The sequence below is a fragment of the Gymnoscopelus braueri genome (genome assembly GCF_963280865.1).
Source record: "Gymnoscopelus braueri genome assembly, chromosome: 10".
Classification (NCBI taxonomy): domain Eukaryota; kingdom Metazoa; phylum Chordata; class Actinopteri; order Myctophiformes; family Myctophidae; genus Gymnoscopelus; species Gymnoscopelus braueri.
The window spans coordinates 48,588,388-48,611,178 of NC_137611.1; the positions used below are offsets into that span (position 1 = coordinate 48,588,388).

Here is a 22,791-nt window from a genome sequence, read left to right on the forward strand (position 1 = left end):
GTCCTGTCAGGATGGTATCGGAGCTTTGCTCTTCCTTGGACCTACCTGTGTGGATTAGGGACAACTGATTCGATTTTGTTGTTGTTGTTCTTCATGGCTTATACCAGTGTCAGTCTATTTTACACTGTCATTTTGCACCTTAATCCCATTCCCATACTGCACTGACTTGTCTTTTTTTGTGGTTTCTAGCACCTTAACGAACGTCTATGAGTATATCATCATGCAGATCTGCTGCTATGCTCATGCACCTTTTATCTTATCTCAGGTATTGTGTACATTTGAAGATAACTTGTTCTTGTTTGATCTCCTTTCCCCAGTTTCACACACTTTTTTACTTCTGTTCAAATGTGATGTGACAATAAAGCTGCTTGTCACGCCTTTATTTCCACACGTCTGGACTACTGTAACGCGCTATATGTCGGGCTAAATCAAGCCTCCTTGGCACGCCTGCAGCTAGTCCAAAATTCTGCGGCACGCCTCCTGACAGGAACCAGTAAGCGTGAGCACATTACGCTCGTGCTGGCCTCACTCCACTGGCTACCTGTTCGCTTCAGAATTGTTTTTAAAATTTTATTGTTTGTTTTTAAATCCCTGAATGGCTTGGCACCTCAGTACCTTTCTGACCTCATAAAGGTCTATACCCCCCCCAAGGTCACTGCGGTCTGCTGGCCAGCTAAGTCTTGAGGTCACAGTAAGGACCAAATTAAAGACCAGAGGCGACCGAGCCTTTGCTGCCATAGCCCCCACCCTATGGAATGCGCTCCCCCCCATGTTAAAAGGGCCCCCACCATTGAGACTTTTAAATCTCGGCTTAAGACACACCTTTACACCTTGGCATTTTAACCCCGCTTGAGAGTTTTCTGTGGTCTATGTCTTATTTGTTTTCTGTGTTTTTTGATGGTGTTTTCTGTGTTTTTAGCATATTTTAGATTGTTTTTTGCATGATTTTCTGTACAGCACTTTGTAAACCCTTAACCCTGGTTGTGAAATGTGCTATACAAATAAAGTGGATTGGATTGGATTGGATTGTTTTCATAGACCTGGTTGCTGGTTTCTCTCGCATAATCTGGCAACAGTAAGTGACACACACAGTCTCACGTAGCAGCGGTCGGAGCAGCCATCAGTTTGGGTAGAGGAGTTCAGTAAGTGCAAAATATACCGTTTCCACGCTGATACTGATTAATAACTTGAATAACGGGATTATGACATGGCCCTAAAATGTAATATTTGAGACAGTACATTTAAAATATTTTAATTACTGTACCGTATATTTTCTGTCTGTGGGTCGCAGTGCAAGGAAGCACCGCAGCTTTCTTGTACTAAACCAGGAAGTGGCTTTACTTGAAAATGTCTCTTATTTGTAAATCTGTGTATCCAATATATATTTCCACTCAAATCTCTTAGTTACAGCAACATTGTTCATGTGAAGTAGTTTGTTTATGCTTTATTTATTGATATTATAAGAATCGTTATGGTCATTTCGCGCACTGGGTCTCCTAGCTTGTCCGGGGGTGTCGGCATGAATTTATGGCCGGGTGCACAGCACCTCAAAGCGGGGACACTGCATGGGGCTACCTGCATGGTGGCCCTGCTGGCCGTGGATCATGCCATCATGTTTCTAAACAAATGATTCATTATTTTATTTATTTATCGTAATATCAACCAGAGAGAGCTCTCGCGCTGGTTGATATTATTGATTTATTTGATTTGATATTTATCAGATATTTATGTCCGATAAAAAGGGGGGACGCAGCCAGTCTGGCGCTGGCTGGTGATCAGTGTTGCCATGTCTGCTTATTATAAGTGACTTGATGAAGACGCATTGTGAGCTTGTAGATCGGCTATTTTCTATATGCTTATTTCTCTCGCAATATGGCAACACTGCAGGTGATACAATGCCTGTATTTCTCCCCGCACACTGAGGACACAGCAGTTCTAGCCTAGCCAATACAGTGGGACCTCATGTCGGAGCTGTATAGTGGCGGGAGAGATTTGTGATGGGGCTAGTGTTGTGAATGAAACTGCGCTCACTCGCTTACTAGGCTTACTGTTTGTGTAACGCAGATGATCAACCAAAGATGCTGAAGAATGAATGAATAAAATAAAGAATAGTTTGTTTAGAAACAAGCTTTCAAGCTGTGACGGCCACACCCCCGCCATGCGTGTATCTCCATTTACCTTAACCCTAATCCTAACCTCAGTAACACTATGCCTAAACCTAACCTTAACCCTAACTTCAGTAAAACTATGCCTGCCAGGGAGCCAATCAGACAGGTAAGGTGGGTCTATATCCTATAACTTTATCAGATTTATAAGAATACATTTATCTCTGATTTATTTCCCCAGATTGTGTCAGATTCAACTGCTGATAACTACAGAACTGAATATTGCGGTTAAATTTTTTCAGACCTTCGTCTTTACCCCCAGACATCTGATGTTCACATCATTCTATGGGTCTCGAAAGATTAGTAAAAATGCTCAAAAACGCTGGCAGTGGTTGCATACTGTTCTGAAAAACTCTGGCAGTTAATTTGGCATAAGTGGTTAATTCATAATGTATTAAGTTTGGGTCTCAAGGGTCCATTCTTAGATATGTAGTGCAGTCTAAAGTACAATATTGGTTGCTTGCATAAAAAATAAATATATAATACTCTACAAGTACAGATACTGAGGAAAAAAACATGTACTTTGTTACTGTCCATCACTAGTCCCCAGTGTTACTTTAACTATGGGACACATGGAACCATTTGATTACATTTCTCAGTAACACTGAGTTTACAGTGCAACACTATCTGTCGTCCAGGTCTAACAACATCCATCCTAAAGTGTTCCATCAGTGTGTGAAGAACAGAGTTGTAGCAGCGATGCAGACCACCATGTTGAAACCAGTGATCAGGTTACACAGAATATGTATGTACTGTTTTATGATGTTACTTTAAACATTTAGTCTAATAGGTATGTACTATTATAGAAATATTATATTCCAGTCGGGTGAAGTTTAGACCATTTATTAGGACGTTTTCAGCAGAGCAGCAGCATACACAGATCAGTACAGATCATGAAAAGCAGGCCTCCAGACCTGCTCCAGCAGCCCCTCGGGGCATAAGCCTCTTGAGCACCCATCTAACACAGTGCTTATAGTCCACATTGTACCAGAGATGCTATTCTAAATGGTCATATAAGTGATGTACTAAAGGTAAGAGCGACACAAACATAGATACACATATACAAATAGCTGACAGAGTCAGAGTAGCATGGGAGAGACAGCTCAGCTGTTAGATCCACAGCTGTAGTTGGAATTAGCACATTTGTGTAAAACCTTGCTTCAATGAGATAACCAACAAATACACAATACTATCTATACATTTCTGCCATCATAGTACTGTTTTATTATGTTACTGTAAACATTTCATTTAATAGGTATGTACTGTTTTATTATGTTACTGTAAACATTTAGTCTAATAGATATGCACTGTTTTATTATGTTACCGTAAACATTTAGTCTAATGGGTATGTACTGTTTCTTTATTAGGGATGCACCGAATGGAAAAGTCTTGGCCGAATACCGAATATAGGATGTTGAAACCAGTGATCAAGCTACACAGAATAGGTATGTACTGTTTTATTATGTTACTGTTTTATTATGCTACTGTAAACATTTAGTCTAATAGGTATGTACTGTTTTATTATGTTACTGAAAACATTGAGTCTAATAGGTATGTACTGTTTTATTATGTTACTGTAAACATTTAGTCTAATATTTGTGTACTGTTTCATTATTAGGGATGCACCGAATGGAAAATGGCCAAAACTGAATATAGGAAACACTTGGCTGAATACCGAATGGCCAACAATTGATTATGATTTATATACAGTATATATATATATTTATATATACATACATACATACATACACACATACACACACACATACACACACATATATATATATATATATATTTATCTTTTTTTTAAAAACGTATAATCATTATAATGGGTCCATATTGAGATCAGTTATTTAGACAATACTTCTCAAAACATTAGCATGCCATACAGTTGAATTATTGCAATTTAAATAAATATGAATTCAACAAATTAAAGCAAATATAATGTCTGCAGTTGCATTATTGCACATAGCCAAAATGCATTAATAATATTAGGCCTGCCATTCCTTTTGGAGAAGTCAGTTTCATTTTTAACAAGAGAGAGACACACGCACGCACGCACGCACGCACGCACACACACACACACACACACACACACAATCAAAGACGGAAGCGTTTACAGCTGGTGTTGATTATTTTGCGCTGTGCAGGCTCTTAACTAGCGCTGGTTAACCTACTAATGTTACACCCTCTCTGACGTGTGGATTTTAGTTTGGTTAATTCAAGATGAAAACAGCAAAGCTTGGTTACAAAGTTAGTAGTCCTTCCTTCCTACTTGTCTTGAGGTGTGTGTGTGTGTGTGTGTGTGTGTGTGTGTGTGTGGGGGTGGGGGTGGGAGTAATGCAGCTGGGCTCGGAGAGAAGCAGCTGCTGTGTATTCTTCCATTACGCAGCAGCTCTATACTTCGCCCTCCAACTGTGTTTTACAGATCGGATTGTGCTCTTTGTGTATTTAGTCCGAAAATCTAATATGTATTTTCTTTTGCCATTTTCGGCCGAATATTTTCGGTGGCCAAAACATTCGATGCATCCCTATTTATTATGTTTCTCACTCCCCAAAATGCATATGATAACATGCCTATGATTGTTATTGTTTTTGTAATTTAGAGTAGCCAATTATGTTTACCCCCTTTTTCTCCCAAAGTTAGTCGTTATGCCAATTGATTCCTCCCCACTCACATTGCTGTGTTGTCACTGCTGTTGTATCCTACTGACTCACCTACCAGTGAGGAGCCCCCACCGGGAGGACATAGAGCCTTCGTCCTACTCCCCCCGCCGAACACTCCCTGCTGATAGGTGCCGCCCCCAGCCCGTATGATTTCACAATTTCACCCTCTCCCGGCTTCTCTCCCCCGAACACAGGCCAATTGTGTTCGTGTAGACGCTTGACAAAGCCGGATGCACCACGGTGGATTAAAACCCACAACCTCCGTGGTGGTGGGCAGGCACTTTACCTCTGCACCAGTGTTGTTTTTGGCAGGCATTTTAGATTTAGTCTTAGTCTTAGTTTTTTGGACGAAATGCTTGTTAGTTTTAGTCACATTTTAGTCATTTCTATCCTTGATAGTTTTAGTCTAGTTTTAGTCGACGAAAACTCAAATGGTTTTAGTCTAGTTTTAGTCATTGGTTTTAGTCAAACAAATAAAATAAAATAATGTATATAAACTAATTTAATTAGGTCAATATACATATTGTATTTAAGATATGACTGCTAACAGTATTATCATAAAATATATCCCATTTTTAGGGGATAACACAATAGGATACAACGTGTGTTACAACACATACTGCAATTCACACAAAATACTTCATGTTCGGAAAATAGAATAGCCTAGATCAGGTTCTCATTATCAACCTTTTTTTTTTTACCAGTACCAGCCAGAAAATATTTGTCTCCAAGTACCACCATTATGACTGATGTTAAAATACAGTAGCTTACACCTGCCCCATCCTATTCATTATGCACAATTCACACAGGAGGCAAATGTATTCCTACTAAAAATGTTGTATTTTTGACAGTTGTGTACATTATGGTAGCACTAAACTGGCACTTAAACTCATGCAGTTGAAAGAAAAACGTCTTAATATCTTAATAACCACATGGTACCCTCTTTCTAAGCAATGTAAAAATTAGAATGTACATATACTGTACTGTACATAGTGTATGTAAGAACTAGGTATATTAAGTTACTCTACTGTTGAGTTCCAAGGATTTACTCGTCACGTCACAGTCATAGGCACGATGCAAACAACCATTGAACCCCTACTTCACTGACGTACCCCCTTTTTCACTAGCTTTCACTTGCCCCTGTCCAGCCAAAAAAGCCTGCATGTTTTACTCATAACAATCCATAGCCTTGATACAAGGCTAAACAATCCAAGCTAGCTTAAGCCATTGGTTCTCAAAGTGGGGTCCGGGGACCCCCAGGGGTCCTTGAGGGAGTTCCAGGGGGTCCCTGGCTAAATGATGGATAGTTAGGAACCAAATGGACCCTTATGGGTCTGTAACTCTGAGAGTGTACAAATGGAACCAAATGGACCCTAACGGGTTCATTTGGTTCCATTTGTACACTCTGAGTTAAATGAACATTGATTTTACAATATGAATTGGGGTCCCAGAGATAGAAATGCCATAAAATAGGGGTCCGTAGTAGGGGTGTTCGATATTGAAAAATATACTATCACGATATTTTTCAAGAAATATCACGATAGACGATATATATCACCATAATTTTTTTATGTTCGTTTTTAGGATTATTACTATTGTATGATTATTATGATATATATGATGATTAATTATATTATATGATTATAACATTTTATAAGATATGATCATGGGGCATGTATAATCATTATATAATATAATATAATGAATCATCATATCTTATTAATTAATGTGTTCACAGACAGACAGGCTACATACAGATTAGGCATGTAACGATTCACTCAACTCACGATACGATTCGAATCACGATTCGAGGTTCACGATACGATTTCCTCACGATTTTTTTAGCACATTTATTTTCCAGAAAAATTACTGAAAAACCTTGATTATTTATTTTACAAAAATCATGTATGTTTTAAAAACTATATTTTCTCTTTTTAATATATGAAATTAAATAAAGCATTTTTATTCATGAGGTACATGTATTAACTGACACATTAAGACATGTTATTTGTTAAATAATAACTTTCAATATATAAGTCTATAAATAATAAACCTAAATAAATAAATGAATTTTGAAACATATATCCCAGATGAAATAAATGATAAAGAAAACCTCTTCAAATAAACAAACTAAGGCTTTGCCTTGGGATTTTCAAGTTATTTTTTATCTATGCTACATTCTCAGCATTCTGTATAAAACAACACATTTATGTAATAAGGGAAACTGTTTTAAACTGCTCCAAATGAGATTAGATAATAATTAATTGATTTAGTATCAATGAAATTCGCTATATATCTGAAAGACAGTGTTGAAAGGAGTTTGACGTTGTCAGCAGTCTGATACAATTGTTAAATTATTAAATAAAATTATTATTCATTGCACTCTGCAGCCGCACTCCAGAATTAGACGTTTAGGCGCTCCAGAATTAGACGTTTTCATTAGAAGCCTATCAGTTGTATGTTTCCTACAGAGTTTAAATCAGACAGCTAGCAACGTCGTTAGTTTGGGCTATTCATTAATCAAATAAACATGTTTGCATGCAACGCACATTTCCCTCGGACCTTTATGCAGTGCGATCCTAGTTGTTTAGATTTCATAGCCTGAGAGGACGCCTCTCTGCCGTTCATAGCCTGCCTTTGAGTGAGTGAAGCAGAGACCGACGCAGGCAGGCAGCTATGGTGGCCCTGAGGGGACAAAATAGTAGGCGGATAACAACGAAGGGAGTCTGACTCGATTGCGCCCTCTGCTGGTTGCATCGCGATGTCATATTTTATTGTATCGATTTAAATCATCACCACTTTGAATCGATTTAAATCGATATACGATAAATCGTTACATGCCTAATACAGATAGATAGATAGATGGATATAATATTCGTTTTTATGCTGCTGATAGATAGATATAGATATAATATTCGTTTTTATGCTGCTGATAGATAGATAGATATAGATATAATATTCGTTTTTATGCTGCTGATAGATATATATATAGATATAATATTAGTTTTTATGCTGCTGATAGATAGATAGATACATAGATATAATATTAGTTTTTATGCTGCTGATAGATAGATAGATGTAGATATAATATTAGTTTTTTTAATGCTGCTAATAGATAGATAGATAATATTAGTTTTTATGCTGCTGATAGATAGATATATATTCCTTTTTATCCAGCTGTTGCATCATGTGACATTCAGTGTAGGCTGCTTGATGGTGAGTTAGTAGTGTAACAGACTGCTTCAGACAGAACATCTGACAGTCAGTGGTGGAATGTAACTAAGTACATGTACTTAAGTACAAATTTGAGGAATATTCACTTTACTGGATTATCTTACATTTTCAGTACTTTTATTTCTACTCCACTACATCTCAGAGGCAAATATTGTTCTTTTACTCCACTACAATTTAGTTACTTTGTAGATTTGTATTATTACAAAACACGCATTAATCACTTTATCCCTATATACTTCAGCTATTTGAAAATAGCCGATCTACAAGCTCACAACGCGTGGCTTTGCGACCCGTTGTGAGCTTGTGAGTATTTCTGCATTGCAGTACTGATACTTTTACTCAAGTACTTTTTCCACCACTGTATTACACCTACCTACCTACTAACAGTAGACTAGCAGGTCACACAATGGATCATTGATATGCATATGCATCCAGCCAGGTCGGTCATTCCTATGTTAATTCATGGTGTTGATAAGCTTTTGTAAGCGAGGTACGAATTGTTGTTTTTAATCGATACGCGAAGTCCGTCCATGTGCGTGCGTGCACTCTTTATGCGGGGACGGGACACCTTCGCTGTTTCACCCGCGTTTGGTTAAAAGTTATATCGAGTGACGTTCGAACATTGCAAACTTTGCAATTAACTTTAGTTTGCACCGTGTCGGTTTTGGAATATCCAAAGAGCCTGACTCTCCGTCCATTACTGCTGTTGTGCAGACTGACAAGACAAGAGCGACTATCGCCTCGCTGCCAAGAAGAAAGGGGGCGGGGACTTTGGGAGCGTGTGTGATGAACACAACAGATCTTCAAGCAATCAATGCGGTCCGGACGTGCGGTCGAGACACGTTGTTAGCTTGTAGATCTGCTATTTTTGGCGAACGAAACCGTCGTACTACAGAAGTATAAATGAAGGAATAGAACTGCAAATCATAGACTGTGCACTCACAGGATCTCAATGGAAACAAGACCGCAAGGACCTTTTTTGGACCTTTTTAGACAAGTATTTTGCCTAATAAAATAAATATTGAAATATTGAAATAATATCGCTATAATATTTTGATCTCTTCATGCATTTTGAACGTCCCACCCAATACAAATGTTGTCTCGTCATCGTCTCGTCAACGAAAACACACATTCGTCTCGTCATATTTTAGTCATCAAAGAGCTATGTTCAGCACGTCAACGTTACGTTTTCGTCATGAAAAAAAGGGGCGTTGACGAAATCGTCTTCGTCATCGTTGACGAAAACAACACTGCTCTGCACCACCCGAGCGCAATTGTTAAGGCCAGCCAGTGAAGACGCTCTAAGAATAGCGATTTTGGTTGGCCATTAAATTTACTCTATAGCTTCATGCTTCCCAGCAAATCGTGATATTGGTGACCGCATGGCCTTTCCACTGGAGCTTTAGGCCAGATATAACAGTTGCACACAATATATCTCTAAATCAAATGGGATTAACGCAGACTTACTCTACACAGAGAGTGCATGATGATCAATTACTGAATCAATGAATGAATTGGGCAAATCTACTCCTCCCCTCATTGTGTATTATTGTTCAAGTTAATTCATCCTGAATGAATGGGATTTCAATTCCTTCATTCCAGACCAGTCTATGGAGTCCAGACTGCAGGTGAAGATTAACTCTCCAGACCCGGCCAGGGCTGTTACTATTAAACGGAAGAAACCTGAACACCACCAGGACCTCAGTAAGTTTCATGATTTATTTTTGCTTTAATCAGTTTTGTTGTCCCTTATTTCCACTTCTCTTGTTGAAAAACATATATATGTATTATTACAGACCTGCCAACATGTACAATTTGCATAGCATGCCCTCATTTTCACATCAAAGTACACAGGTACAATGTGTCCCTTTAAATACGCAAAATTACAAGCTGACAACGTGACGCTCACTGCGTTTATATCTCTCTCTGTCACTCTCTCTCTTGCTCTGTACGGTGTATGGTGCTGTGTCCTGCAGATTCTGCTCTCCGCTTGAATCTGTCGGGGGGTTCGTCATAACGTGTACGCACTGGCCTACAAGTGGGAGTGCCTTCAGATCAGGAAGCAGGCCGCGCTTTACCCAATCAAATGTAGTGGGCGGGATTTACTGTCTGCTCTCGCTTCCCACTGAAAACAAACCGAAACTCATTTAACAATAGCGTCCTCGGAGCAGACAAAACCACGGAAAGATATTCACATTTTAACTTGCTCTTTCATCAAAGAAACAAGTGGGCTTATAACCAAAACGATCCATGTTCTCTGGGAGAAGTGGTGTTAGTGTTCCGTGTAGAAATATTGTTAGTGGGAATGAAAACATAAGCGCACCACCGGAAGTGGAGCGCTGAGGGCAGACCAAAAACCCCGGTTTCCTTGCGCACAGGTGCTCCATTTAGCTCCCCCCAGAGCCAAGTGAAAGAGTAAAAAACAGCAGAGGGCGCTGTTCTTCTTTTTTATTTGGCGATGGGTTACCAGATTGCTTCCTCGCATACGCGCAGTGGCGTACCCACAATAGAGGCAGGGCATAAAATCAAGCTCTGTAATTACGTGTTATTTACACATTTGTCAATCCCTTTTTACAAGTGAAGCACATATTTCACATTTGCGCAATAATGTCTTATTTGTACCTCTCCAACTTTGTAATTTACACCTTGCAAATGGCTTGTAACTCGCATATGAATTCACTAATGTTTTCCGTAGTTCACCCGTATTTTAATACGACTCGCAAATATTTTCACTGCTTCACTTTTAGTTTTCTCTCTGCTTAAATAAATTGGTTATCTTTCTGAACACCACTTGTAGAATTGGTGTTCAGATCTAGTGTTTAATCTTAGCAGTGGATGAGCAGTTATTAAAGAATCCCTGGCTAATAGGCCTTAATCAGTACAGAATAATTGTCAACATGGTATCCTTAAATTATACTATAATGATGGCAGCCCACGATAGCAAATGAAAACCGTGTGTGTGTGTGTGTGTGTGTGTGTGTGTGTGTGTGTGTGTGTGTGTGTGTGTGTGTGTGTGTGTGTGTGTGTGTGTGTGTGTGTGTGTGTGTGTGTGTGTGTGTGTGTGTGTGTGTGTGTGTGTGTGTGTGTGTGTGTGCGCAGTCTGACTGTACTTCACTGTCTTGTCTTGTACATGCATACATGTACCTCTAGGCAATAGACCTACATGTGCTGATGAAATCAGTTTTATATTTGATTAAGTAATATAACTTAACATAGTATTGTTATTGATAATGGTATCACAATATTTCTATTACTCCTAAAAAGCAGCTTTATTGTTGAATAGCTTGATGATATGGAGGCTAGTGGGAAATGACCGTGTTCGTTTATGCGCATGTCGTTTGAAGAAACGACATGCGCATAAACGACATACGCGAAAGCGTGCAAGAGTGGTACTCAAAACATTTTCCCAATGTTTGCAGGTCTGTTATTATTGTTTTATTTATTTATATATATTAAGAAGTCTGAAATCAATTTGTCAAGGATGCATACATTTCACCTAATTTCAAAGTAACACTGACTTTGGTTAACTGTGAAATTAAATCTGATCGATGTGTGAAGCTGGCTCTTACCAGGCTTGTGTTTTCTGTTTCAGAAACCTTTCCTACTCAGTCCTCAGTTAAAGCAAAACGTTACTGCTGTGAACAATGTGGAAAACGCTACGCTTCAGTTTGCCATCTCAAAGTACACCATAGAATTCACACTGGAGAGAAGCCTTATAGTTGTGAGGAGTGTGGGAAAACCTTCACTCAAACGGGTAACCTCCAACAACACAAGAAAGTTCACACTGGAGAGAAGCCTTACTGCTGTGACCAATGTGGGAAAAGGTTCCCCTTGTTGGCTACTCTTAAACAACACAAGATCATTCATACGGGAGAGAAGCCTTACTGTTGTGACCAGTGTGGTAAAAGATTCTCTACAATGCCTAGCCTTGTAACACACAGTAGAATTCACACAGGATTTAAACCATTCAGCTGTGAAATATGTGGGAAGTGTTATACTCGTCATGATTCTTTGAAAATTCATCAGCGCATCCATACTGGAGAAAAACCTTATTCCTGTGACCAGTGTGGGAAAACCTGCACTCAAATGTCTAACCTTTTGACACACAAAAAAATCCATACTGGAGAGAAGCCTTACTGCTGTGACCAGTGTGGGAAAAGCTTCAATCGCATGAATACTCTAAAATCCCACCAGCTAATTCATACTGGCGAAAAGCTTTACCATTGTGACCAGTGTGGTAAAAGCTTCAATCGAAGAGATACCCTCGTGAAACACAATAGAGTTCACACTGGAGCGAAGCCTTTCAGCTGTGAAACATGTGGGAAGTGTTTTACCCAGAATGGACACTTAAAATCTCACCGGCTTATCCATACTGGAGAGAAGGCTTACAGTTGTGACCAGTGTGGGGAAAAGTTTGCCCACAGTCAGCATCTAAAGATTCACCAGCGTATTCATACTGGAGAGAAGCCTTTCAGTTGTGACATATGTGGGAAGGGTTTCTCTCAGGATGGGTCATTAAGAATGCATCGGCGCATCCATACTGGAGAAAAACCTTTCAGTTGTGAAATATGTGGGAAGTGTTTTATGAAGAAAGAAAAATTAAAAGTACATCAGCGCATCCACACTGGAGAGAAGCCATGCAGGTGTGAAATATGTGGGAAGTGTTTTAATCAGTCTGGAACATTACTAAAACATGTGCGCAGCCATATCGGAGAGAAGCCATTCAGCTGTGAAATATGTGGGAAGTGTTTTACTGCGTCTGGAACATTAAAAAACCATCAATGCATCCATACTGGAGAGGGCAGACTTTCAACTGGAGAGAAACGTTTCAGTTGTGAAATATGTGGAAAACGTTTTAAAGAGAAACGATCAGTAATAAATCATCAGCGCATCCATACTGGAGAGAAGCCATTCAGTTGTGAAATATGTGGGAAGTGTTTTACTGAGTCTGGAACCGTAAAAAGACACCGTCGCATCCATACTGGAGAGAAGCCATTCAGCTGTGAAATATGTGGGAAGTGTTTTACGGAGTTTGGAACATTAAAAACTCATCGCCGCATTCATACGGGAGAGAAGCCTTTCAGTTGTGAAATATGTGGGAAGCGTTTTACTTATACTGGATCATTACAAATACATTTGCGCAGCCATACTGGAGAGAAGCCATTCAGCTGTGAAAAATGTGGGGAATCTTTTACTGAGTTTGTATCATTAAAAAGACATCAACGCATCCATACTGGAGAGAGCAGCCTTTCTACTGTGAGCCATCCAGGACCATCTATATTAAACAGGAGGAACCTGAAGACCACCAGGACATCAGTAAGTTGCATTCTCTATGTTTCTGTCTTTCTCTCAGGTCCAAGCTGCTAATAGGTACACAGTAGACTGTTAAAGAAACAAGGCTCAGTGTTCATTTGTTTTCTTCCTTGCCTGGCTGAGTAAGTGGACTGGATGTTGTCCAAGCATTTTACACCCATTGCTAGTTGCATTGCATTGATATTGCCATAATGGAAATCAGGTGAAATACATTTTATTAATACGTTAATTAGGGAAAGGGCAGTATAGTAAATTATCCAATGATTAGTTCCCAAAGTTGGATTTAAACATCTGAACCATTTATTCCCAATCAAATACGGACAAATCAGCAGATGTAACTAATGTTGGTTCTGAAGCAGTTTTTTTTACAACCTGAAAAACAATATTCACATTACACAGCAAACATAATATTACTAAAACAGCATACTGTATATTCTTATTTCTTACAACACAAATGGAACAACTTTTGTATCACTGGCCTGTTTAATTGTTATAGGCCATATTGCATGGCACGCCATATTTTTGAAAGACTGCTTTAATGTTCCTACTATTCTGTTGTATTCTGTTCTGTTTCCCCTCATTGTTCACGTCTCATTTAAAAAAAAATATTGGGTTTATTATGAATTATCTTTTTTTCTCGCTCCTAAAAAGAAAAGTCTGAAAACATTTTATCAGAGATGGAGACAATGGTTCATATTTAACAGTAAATCTGACTGGTTGTAAGGTTACTGTAAGAACATTTGTGATTGATTGAATACATAATTTGTCAAAGATATAAACAGCACATAGGACTATCAGACATTAAGGCTAAAAGGATAACGCCCTGGGGACGTGTTTACATTGTGGTCCTATGTATTTAATTCATCAACATAGCATAAAAACACTATAATACATATCACCAACTAATACAAAACACTTTATGCACAAAAGAGAAACAGGGAAAGTGTTAGCAGTGAATGAATGCTATCAGTCTGATAGATGCATAAAACTGGCTCTCATCAGGTATTTGTTTACTCAGATACCTGTCCTGTCCTGTCCTCAGTTAAACCAAGAAGTTGCTGCTGTGACCAGTGTGGGGAAAAGTTCACTAGAAAGAATAGCACATTTAAACAAGGCAATTAAACCTTCCATCCTAATGTAAGGACATTAGGATGCATAAGACAAAATAAGTTAAAAAAAACACATCAAATAACTCAATCAAAGGCAATGCCAAACAGAAAGGTTTTAGTTGTAGACCTGCAGTTTTCTGGGAGTTTGTTATTATGTGGTTCATAAAAACTAAATGCTGCTTCCCCAAGTTTATTGTTGGTTTTAGGGACGGAAAGCAGACTACACAATGTTCGCTCCATTCATGTTAACACGTTCTGTCTCACTTTGACATCAACTTTGTTCAACTCTCTCACAGGCTCCGTCAAGCAGCGCTGAGTCATCTGATGATTGATGTCCAACTAGCAGAGTCCTCTGGACACCCAGGAGGATGAATAGTTTTACTTACATTTACCACACACACACACCATAGTTTAATGTTGTTTTCAGAGCTACTGAAATTGGAATTTTATAATTAACCTACAGTTGAATTGTTATAAATGTCACACATTTTGGACAGTTTCCACAGTAGACAGTGTGACATTGTAACTAATCATTGAATTATAATGTATTAATCATAATTTGATATTATTGTAGCATGTTAATGAATTAGTATACTGCATGTTAATTCATTCATTTTTTTATGTTAACTTTTGCACCATATACACCACTTTTTTATTTATTTTTTAAAATTGTTTGTTGCATACATTATGCAACTTATGTTATAGTAGTATCAGTTGTGGTCTATACTGCAGTGAACAAACCCGAATGTTTGTCATTTGGTTTTCATTCACCGAAGGAATCACATGTGGTGAATTTAAATGTTGTTGTTGTGCAACGCGGTCGCTCCAGTGCAACGCGGTCGCTCCAGTGCAACGCAAAAAAATATAATCAAATATTGCATTATATTGCATCGTCTATTGCTTGCTTCAAATGTTTTTAAAAACATTATTGAGAGCAATGTTGAGCTGTAAATGACATTGGTTTACACATAGCTGCCATGCCATGTTGGTTACGGTAAAAAAAACAAGCAGCGCAGATGAGCCAGATGTTCTGAATCTTTGATTAGACAGCGGTCTGTTTGCTATAGAGTTCAGCGGTCATTATTAAAATAATAACACACTGCCGAATTCAGTGATTGGAATCAAGCATTCAACCAAGCCGTGTAATAAACACGTTTTATATATGGAGCTTCGTGACAGCCAAACAGCGGAACGGAAACCTTTCGAAGAAGCCCAAGCCCTTTGACGAACCCAGCGAAAACCCAACTTGGTTCCTCCACCCAAGTCATGTTTATTCTGTTAGCATCCTCTGCTGGGGGTCAGCAGTTAGTTTACAGGATCAACGTGTACATATATAGAAGTCATTTTCAGCGTCTGGGATAGTTAAGTGGTCGGTAGCGATTTCCATCTTTGGTGTCTGTATGGTCTGCCTGCTGCATGGCTATTTTTGCACCAAGCATCTTTGCTTAAAGGGATAGTTCACCCAAATAAATATTTTTTGATGACCAGCGGACCGGTAGGCAGCGGTTCCTGTAAGAGATACAAAAGAGACTATTTTTGTCTCCTACCGGAACCGCTGTTCTCCATGTGGTGACTAATCAATTTCATTTTGGCGGTGAACTATCCCTTTTAACCTGAGGGCCACATACTTATAAATGGACTCAATGAGACATTATGCAAAATATACTTACTACATATACTACAGCTGACAAATATACAAAATAAATGTACTACAGAAATAAATATACTACAAGGTTACTATGAGCAGGATGAATGTGCAATTCCTAAAAGACAAGTTATTTTGATGTGTATATGTGTGCCATTGAATTCTGCTTCTTACATATTTTAGAACTCTTCTGACCACAATGGAAACAAGCCCTGAGGGCTTTTTGTTTTATCCTTTTAGCATTGCTTGCATAATTGTACTTGCTGTACTGTTTGCAATTTGATAAATAAAGTATTAAAGGTGTTAATCATACCTGCTGTTCTACCTGTATTTTAACTTTATTTCTATCTCTGTTTCTATATCTGGAGCTTTTCATAACACATTTGACACCCAGGCCTAACAACAGCCATCCTGTGTGAAGAACAGAGTTGTAGCAGTGATGCAGTGTCAGGGGGTCCCCAGCAAAATACATATAAGTTCAACCACTTTATCCCCATTTTATACTTTGGCTATTCAAAAATGGCAGATCTGCAAGCTCACAATGTGTTGCAATGTAACCCGTTGTGAGCTTGTAGGCCTGTTACTTTTGATAAATGTTGAAGAATTGACAAAAGGTTCATTTTCGGGTAACGTTTTTTGGGTGATGTTGCTATAGGCAGCTAGATCTGTAAAGACAGAGATGTAAAGACTGAGATAATACAGAGGGGGTTGTTACAGTGGTGATGAGTGCCTGTGTTGGATGTGGTTCTGTGTTCTTTTTTCCCCGCTGCGCCTGGGGTCCTTGCCTCCCATCATTTATTTATTATTACTGTAGGGACAATGCAGAACTAAACCAAATAATTGTATTCCTGTATTCCATGCATTACAATCTTGAACATCAATGAGTGTAATATGTGAATATTATGTTATCTGAGCCAATCGGTCTTTCTGGATGTCATTTATTATTATCGCTGTTTTGGTTGAGGAAAATGCATTGTATTATCTACTGTACATAGGAGGTTTCAGTGTGGGACAATGCTGCCCTCTAGAGGGGATTAGCAGTAATGTAGTAGAACAAATCCAAACTTGCATGATTGTGATCACACTAGGCCTGTCCCCGACTAAGGATTTGTTTAGTCGACTCTAATTGGCAACTAATTGCCAATAGTCGACTGGCAGTCGACTAAAAATGGGCCAAAATACATTTTATTTCAAAGGGCCAAGTCTACACAGTTTGTTTTGTCTCCGGCAGAGTTTCTAGTGTCTCAATCTCTCTCTGGAAGAGGTTGCACATGAACTCTGCAGCCGCACTGAGGCGCTCCAACACAAACAATACCAATACAAAGACGAGGAATAAGAAGAATAAAGTGGAAGTTACGTGTGGTTGCAGGTGTAGACTTGGCCAAAAAACTATTTAAAACATTTTTGGCCCTTAAAAAAAAAAAAAAAAAAAAAAAACTTTTTTTTTCTTTTTTTTTTTTTCGACTAGAGTCGACTAAGAGACACTTAGTCGACTCGGACCCCCCGCGACTAACCAGTCGACTAGTCGACTTAGTCGAGGTCAGGCCTAGATCACACTGTATATAACGTATTCTGATATAAGAAAATAATTGCAGCCAGTCAGACGGCCCCTACGGTGGCCTACTGTTCATTTCCTTGTCGTCAATCAAGGTTGATAATTTAAATGCCCTGATATCTACCAACATAAGCTGCTTGGTGGTTGCTGGCTGTGGGTCTGCTGCTGTATTTATTATTTACTCTGGTGTCAGGGTGAGTAACATGTCTCATGAATGTCGTTCTAATGTTTAATTCTGATATATCTAAACAAAACTGTCGAAACATTCAGGTTGATGTTCATTCATATGCCCTGTGCTGACTTTCATGTGGCAGGAGCCAGGGCGTTCTTTGAGACACATACGTGTATTTCAGGAAATAACACAGCTTTCACCATTGGAATTGCACTACGGAATGTATATACACATAGATCTTTTTTCTTTTTTTTTTGTCATAGTGCAAAATATGGTGAAGTTTTGTAAGTGCAGGTAATTGCTACAGACACCGGTGTTGTGAAAAATGAAATTATCATTATGCCCTAAAGAGTTACATGATTTCGCTGTTGAGGAAGTTAGAAGTACAATCCTTTCACTGCTTACAGTATAATGATGCTACCAGCTGTACTGAATGCACTTTCAGTACACACCTTGAACCTTAAACCTGGCCTTGAACCTTCAAAGCAAGCTGTAGTTTTGTAACTAATTAACATATTATTTTGTTTATTCAATTGATTACTGTGAATGATTACCAGAGGAAATACATGAACAGACCTTTACAGGGAAATGTCTGTTTGATCACTTAAAACGAGTCCAAATCATACTGTACATGTACATGAAAGACCTCAGTGATGGCAGTTACAGTACTTTAAAAATAAGCTCACTAGCTTGATCCTACCAAAAAGAAAACCAAGAGAACAATAACAAATCACACCCAGTGTGAAGAGAGTGTTGCCTTTCATGAGTTAATTAGTGTAACTGGTTGCATCTTTGTGTTGCAATCAGCTGCAGCTGTTGAGGCCGTGCTCATACGGACACAGAGCTGTTGAGGCCGTGCTCGGACGGACGGACGGACAGACAGACAGACAGACACACACACACAAAGTCAGTCCTTGGAGTGGCTAGCACCACTCAAAAACATTGCTGTCCATTGTACACTTTCTGCGGGCAACAACTCTTTCAACCGCAATGTATTCAACTGACAAGGCACCTCTCTCTCTCTCTCTCTCACGACGGTGCATGCTGTAAAAACTGTGTCCAAGTAATAGTTAGTGACGTATGGAGAAGTGATTTTTAGACCTGTGTAGGCTATACAGTAGGTCTGTTTGTAGTGGTGATGCATCACACACTTAACCTATGGGTTTAGGAACCTATGTAGCTCACAGTTACAGCGATCACACTGTTTCATACGTTTTTGTCATATTATTTACACATCGGATCTCTTAGTTAATGCAGTGCACTTTCCCTCATATCTATGCCATAGAGTTATAATATATCGGATCTATATGTTCTTCAATGAGATATGTGTCTGGGCACATGGAGAGTCAGACACTGGCTGCAGACAGAAATTTTTACTTTGAAAAGTTATCTGTGTAACCTAAGTAAATATTGCTTACTCTGTCGCTACCAGTGAATTATATTTTTCCAAAGTAAAAGCGACTGAACAGCGAGTATATAACGACGTGGATTGCTTTCCACTTGCCAGGTTTCTGGGAATAGTTTCCTCTCTGACACACATTCCGAGTTATATACTAGATTTAGTTTTCTGCCTCTAAGCCAAATGAAGCATAGTATACCTGTGAGGTGTGAGAGGGATTGAAATGTTGTGTAGCCTAACCAAAGCTAAATTAGCCAATCGATATTTAAAAGACAATGGTATCCCCGCTTTGTGGGGGAGAAGGTGTTAGGATGTGTGGAGCCCCGAGAGGAGACCGTGGCCAATGAAATTGCACGAAAAAAAGGTCAATTTGATCCACTTGTGTGGTAGGTTGACTTCATGCTGTCACGTGAGTGTTAAGCAATTCATGCTGTTCTATTTTCTGCCACCAGGTGTCGCAAGTAAACAAACTCCTCACCTGTTCTCCTAATATGTCCATGCTCATCATAAGCTCACTGATCTGGATACAGCATGTCTGATGACATTTAGAGATTATTTCAACAAGATCCATTGACAATATGATTTTATAATATTTCAGTTCTATACACATTCTATGTACTGTATTGCATGTATTTGTTATGTTACCTTGTCACATAGGGCCTACTGTTCTTTAAGTTGTGCAACATTGCTCTATTTTGTCATTGGCTGTATTGTTCTGCTAGTCCTTATGTTTGATCTTGTGCCTGTCTTTTGATTTTTAGATTTTTGCCTGCACCTTTTTTAACTTGTTTGCCTCGTTATAAACACTTTTGCTCTTGAGCTGCTTTGCCTCCAGTCACTCAGCCTTTGGGTCAAAGTCTCAAACACGGACCCAACAGATAAACTCACAGAAATCCACAAGGACCTCCTAGCCATCAACAGCTATATAAGTGCTTGTAAGAACACCTCCTGTGTTAAGCAGCAGGAGACCGCTAGGACGACCCTTTGTCTACTGCAGAAGACAACTCAGTGCCAAAACTAGTAACTGGTGTAGGCTACTGACTGTGGTATTACTGTGCTTGACTGACCAGCCAACTGGCCTGACCTGAAGCCCATAGAGCAGGGGTCTTCAAAGTTTTCTTCTATATTGTATGAAATTATGTTTCAGATTAGACTTTTTTTTCCTACTTGGTCTGTTATTTTTTCCCTCGACACTGATATCTCTTTGCCAAAAATAGTCGATCCACAAGCTCACAACGCCTTGCAGTGTGAGGCGTTGTGAGCTTGTAGATCGGCTATTTTCGGCTAAAGTTCTCCTCGGAAAAGGGATGCTAGGGTTCAGATGGTTAAATTTAAAAAAAAAGAAATCGTATCACACAAAGATTTGGCGGACTCCCTGCAGTAACTCTGAGGACCCCCCTCGGGGTCCCAGACCCCCTGTTGAAGACCCTTGCCATAGATAATCTATGTTGTATTGTCAAAAGGGAAAGTGTGAGACATAGACTCAACAATACAAATGAGCTTATGGGCTGCTATCAAAGCAAACCTGGGCTTCCATAACGCCTCAGCAGTGCCACTAGCTGTTCACCTCCATGCCATGCCCCATTGATGAAGTAATTTGTTCAAACATAGGCGTATAGACCAGACCAGGTGGTCCCCAGCTATAATAGTTAACATAGCATCACAATCATTTAACAAATTATCCATGTATGTATTGGCTATTCAAAAGTAGCAGATCTACAAGCTCACAGATGCTATTTTTGAAAGTATTTGAATAATATCAAAAATGTTTTGGAATTATTATATTATTATTATTATAATTATTATATACTTTCAGATGGGGTTCCGCGGCCAAATACATGTCCTTGACATGAAAAGGTTTGAGAACCACTGTTATAAGATGCCAGAACTATAAATGCACCCAATTATCTTTCTCAACGTCGGGTCCGGGAACCATGCACCTAGGGGTCCCACGGGTGACGGGACCCTTATGGGTCTGTAACTCTGCTATTGGACCCAGAGTTAGAGTTAAATAAACACTGAGGATTATTACATTGTACAAATTGTATTACATTGTACAAATATGGACAAACTCATACAGGCATGCAAATGTAGTGATAAATTACGAATTAGGCACAGGTTCTTAGTACTATCGATTCAATCGATTATTTTCAAGGCGATGCGATTTTAGATCGATACTTACATATCAATATAGTTGGATCGTTGAAATTCAAATTGATGCATCAATGTATCAATGTTGTTGCACCCCTAAAAGATGCAACATTCTGCATAATGAGTAGGCTACTTCTACTTTTGGTACTTTAAGTACATTTTGATGCAATACTTTTGTACTTTTACTGAGGTACATTTCGAATTCCGGACCTTTACTTGTATTGGAGTATCTTTATATTGCTGTATTGATACTTTTACATAAGTTAAAAAAAACAGTACTTTTTCCACCACTGAGTAGTAATAGCTTAGCTACTTACTGCTAAGCTACTTTATACATTTAAATGCTAGCTAAGCTACTTTCAAAGCTGAATTCTTTTGCACTTTTGACTCCACTACATTTCTAGAAAGGGAGCCCGGGGATACAAACTTACAAACATACCTTTAATTATGAATTATTGAATGAACCACTTGAAGCTGCACTATGTAACTTTTTGTAATAAATAAAGTATAATTTTGTCCAATCGGTATTAGAGTATGTTCATACAACATAACTTATATAAAGTGGGGTGGTTGTATTTTGTCTTCCTGCTCCTCTATTGAGACATTTAAATCATGTCAAAGGTCATGTCTCACTTAGAAACAGGATCTGACACAAATTTTTACCTGATGGTAAAGATTCAATGTATCCCCTGCAGGCAGGCTCTATTAGCTCAATGGTAAAAATGTCAGCACTTGCGCAGCCAGGAAACCGGGTTTAAATCCAGGGTAGAAGAGAAAAGTTACATAGTGGGCCGCTTTAAGCCCTATTTAAAAAAGAGTGAAAATAGCAGATCAACAAACTGATGTTGACACAAGTATTGCTTCTGCTTGATTACACTATAAATAAGATTAAGTCATTTTTAGAATAAATAAAGCTTAAATTAACTTATTTATTTATTTATGTATCTATTTCTTTAAATTTTTAGGGGTGAAATAGTCAGAAATAGTCACCTTTTAAATCATCAATAAAACATTAACCACTTAAACCCCCGTATCCGTATTGTGGGGAAGGCTGAAAATAGCAGATCGACAAGCTCGTTGTGAGCTTGTCGATCTGCTATTTTCAGCGAAAGCTTGCCCCACAATAACACAAAACTGAAAATACACTAGTATTGAGCCCTGAGGGACTCCGGTTACCCATATTGGGTTTAAATCATACGTGGGCAACTTGTGGCCCGGGGGCCCCACCTTCACTTAATGCAGCTTGCAGTTGCAATACTGATATATTATTGATTTCAGCTGTTACAATTGCAAACAATAATCCGGCGATGTCTTTATTATTATTTACAGTAGCTTTTCTAGACCTTAATAACTCACATCTGGCCACCAAAGACCACGGGAC

At 38.8% G+C, this 22,791-nt stretch overlaps 1 protein-coding gene across 3 annotated transcripts; it reads left to right on the forward strand.

Annotated features, from left to right (window-relative positions):
- Positions 1-226: 226 nt before the first annotated feature.
- On the forward strand, positions 227-16,413 carry LOC308093959 (uncharacterized protein). Of its 3 annotated transcripts, none has more exons than XM_080440374.1 (7): positions 227-265; positions 1,039-1,142; positions 2,804-2,910; positions 3,533-3,610; positions 9,669-9,770; positions 11,659-13,382; positions 14,785-16,413. In XM_080440374.1, exons 3-7 carry the CDS (start codon positions 2,865-2,867, stop codon positions 14,818-14,820), a joined length of 1,986 nt encoding a protein of 661 aa, XP_080296500.1. In that variant the 5' UTR covers positions 227-265; positions 1,039-1,142; positions 2,804-2,864; the 3' UTR covers positions 14,821-16,413. The 3 variants fall into 3 exon arrangements, with proteins under 3 accessions (XP_080296500.1, XP_080296502.1, XP_080296501.1); XM_080440376.1 differs by having other exon boundaries at positions 2,838-2,910; XM_080440375.1 differs by lacking the exons at positions 227-265; positions 1,039-1,142 and having other exon boundaries at positions 1,161-2,910.
- Positions 16,414-22,791: the final 6,378 nt, after the last annotated feature.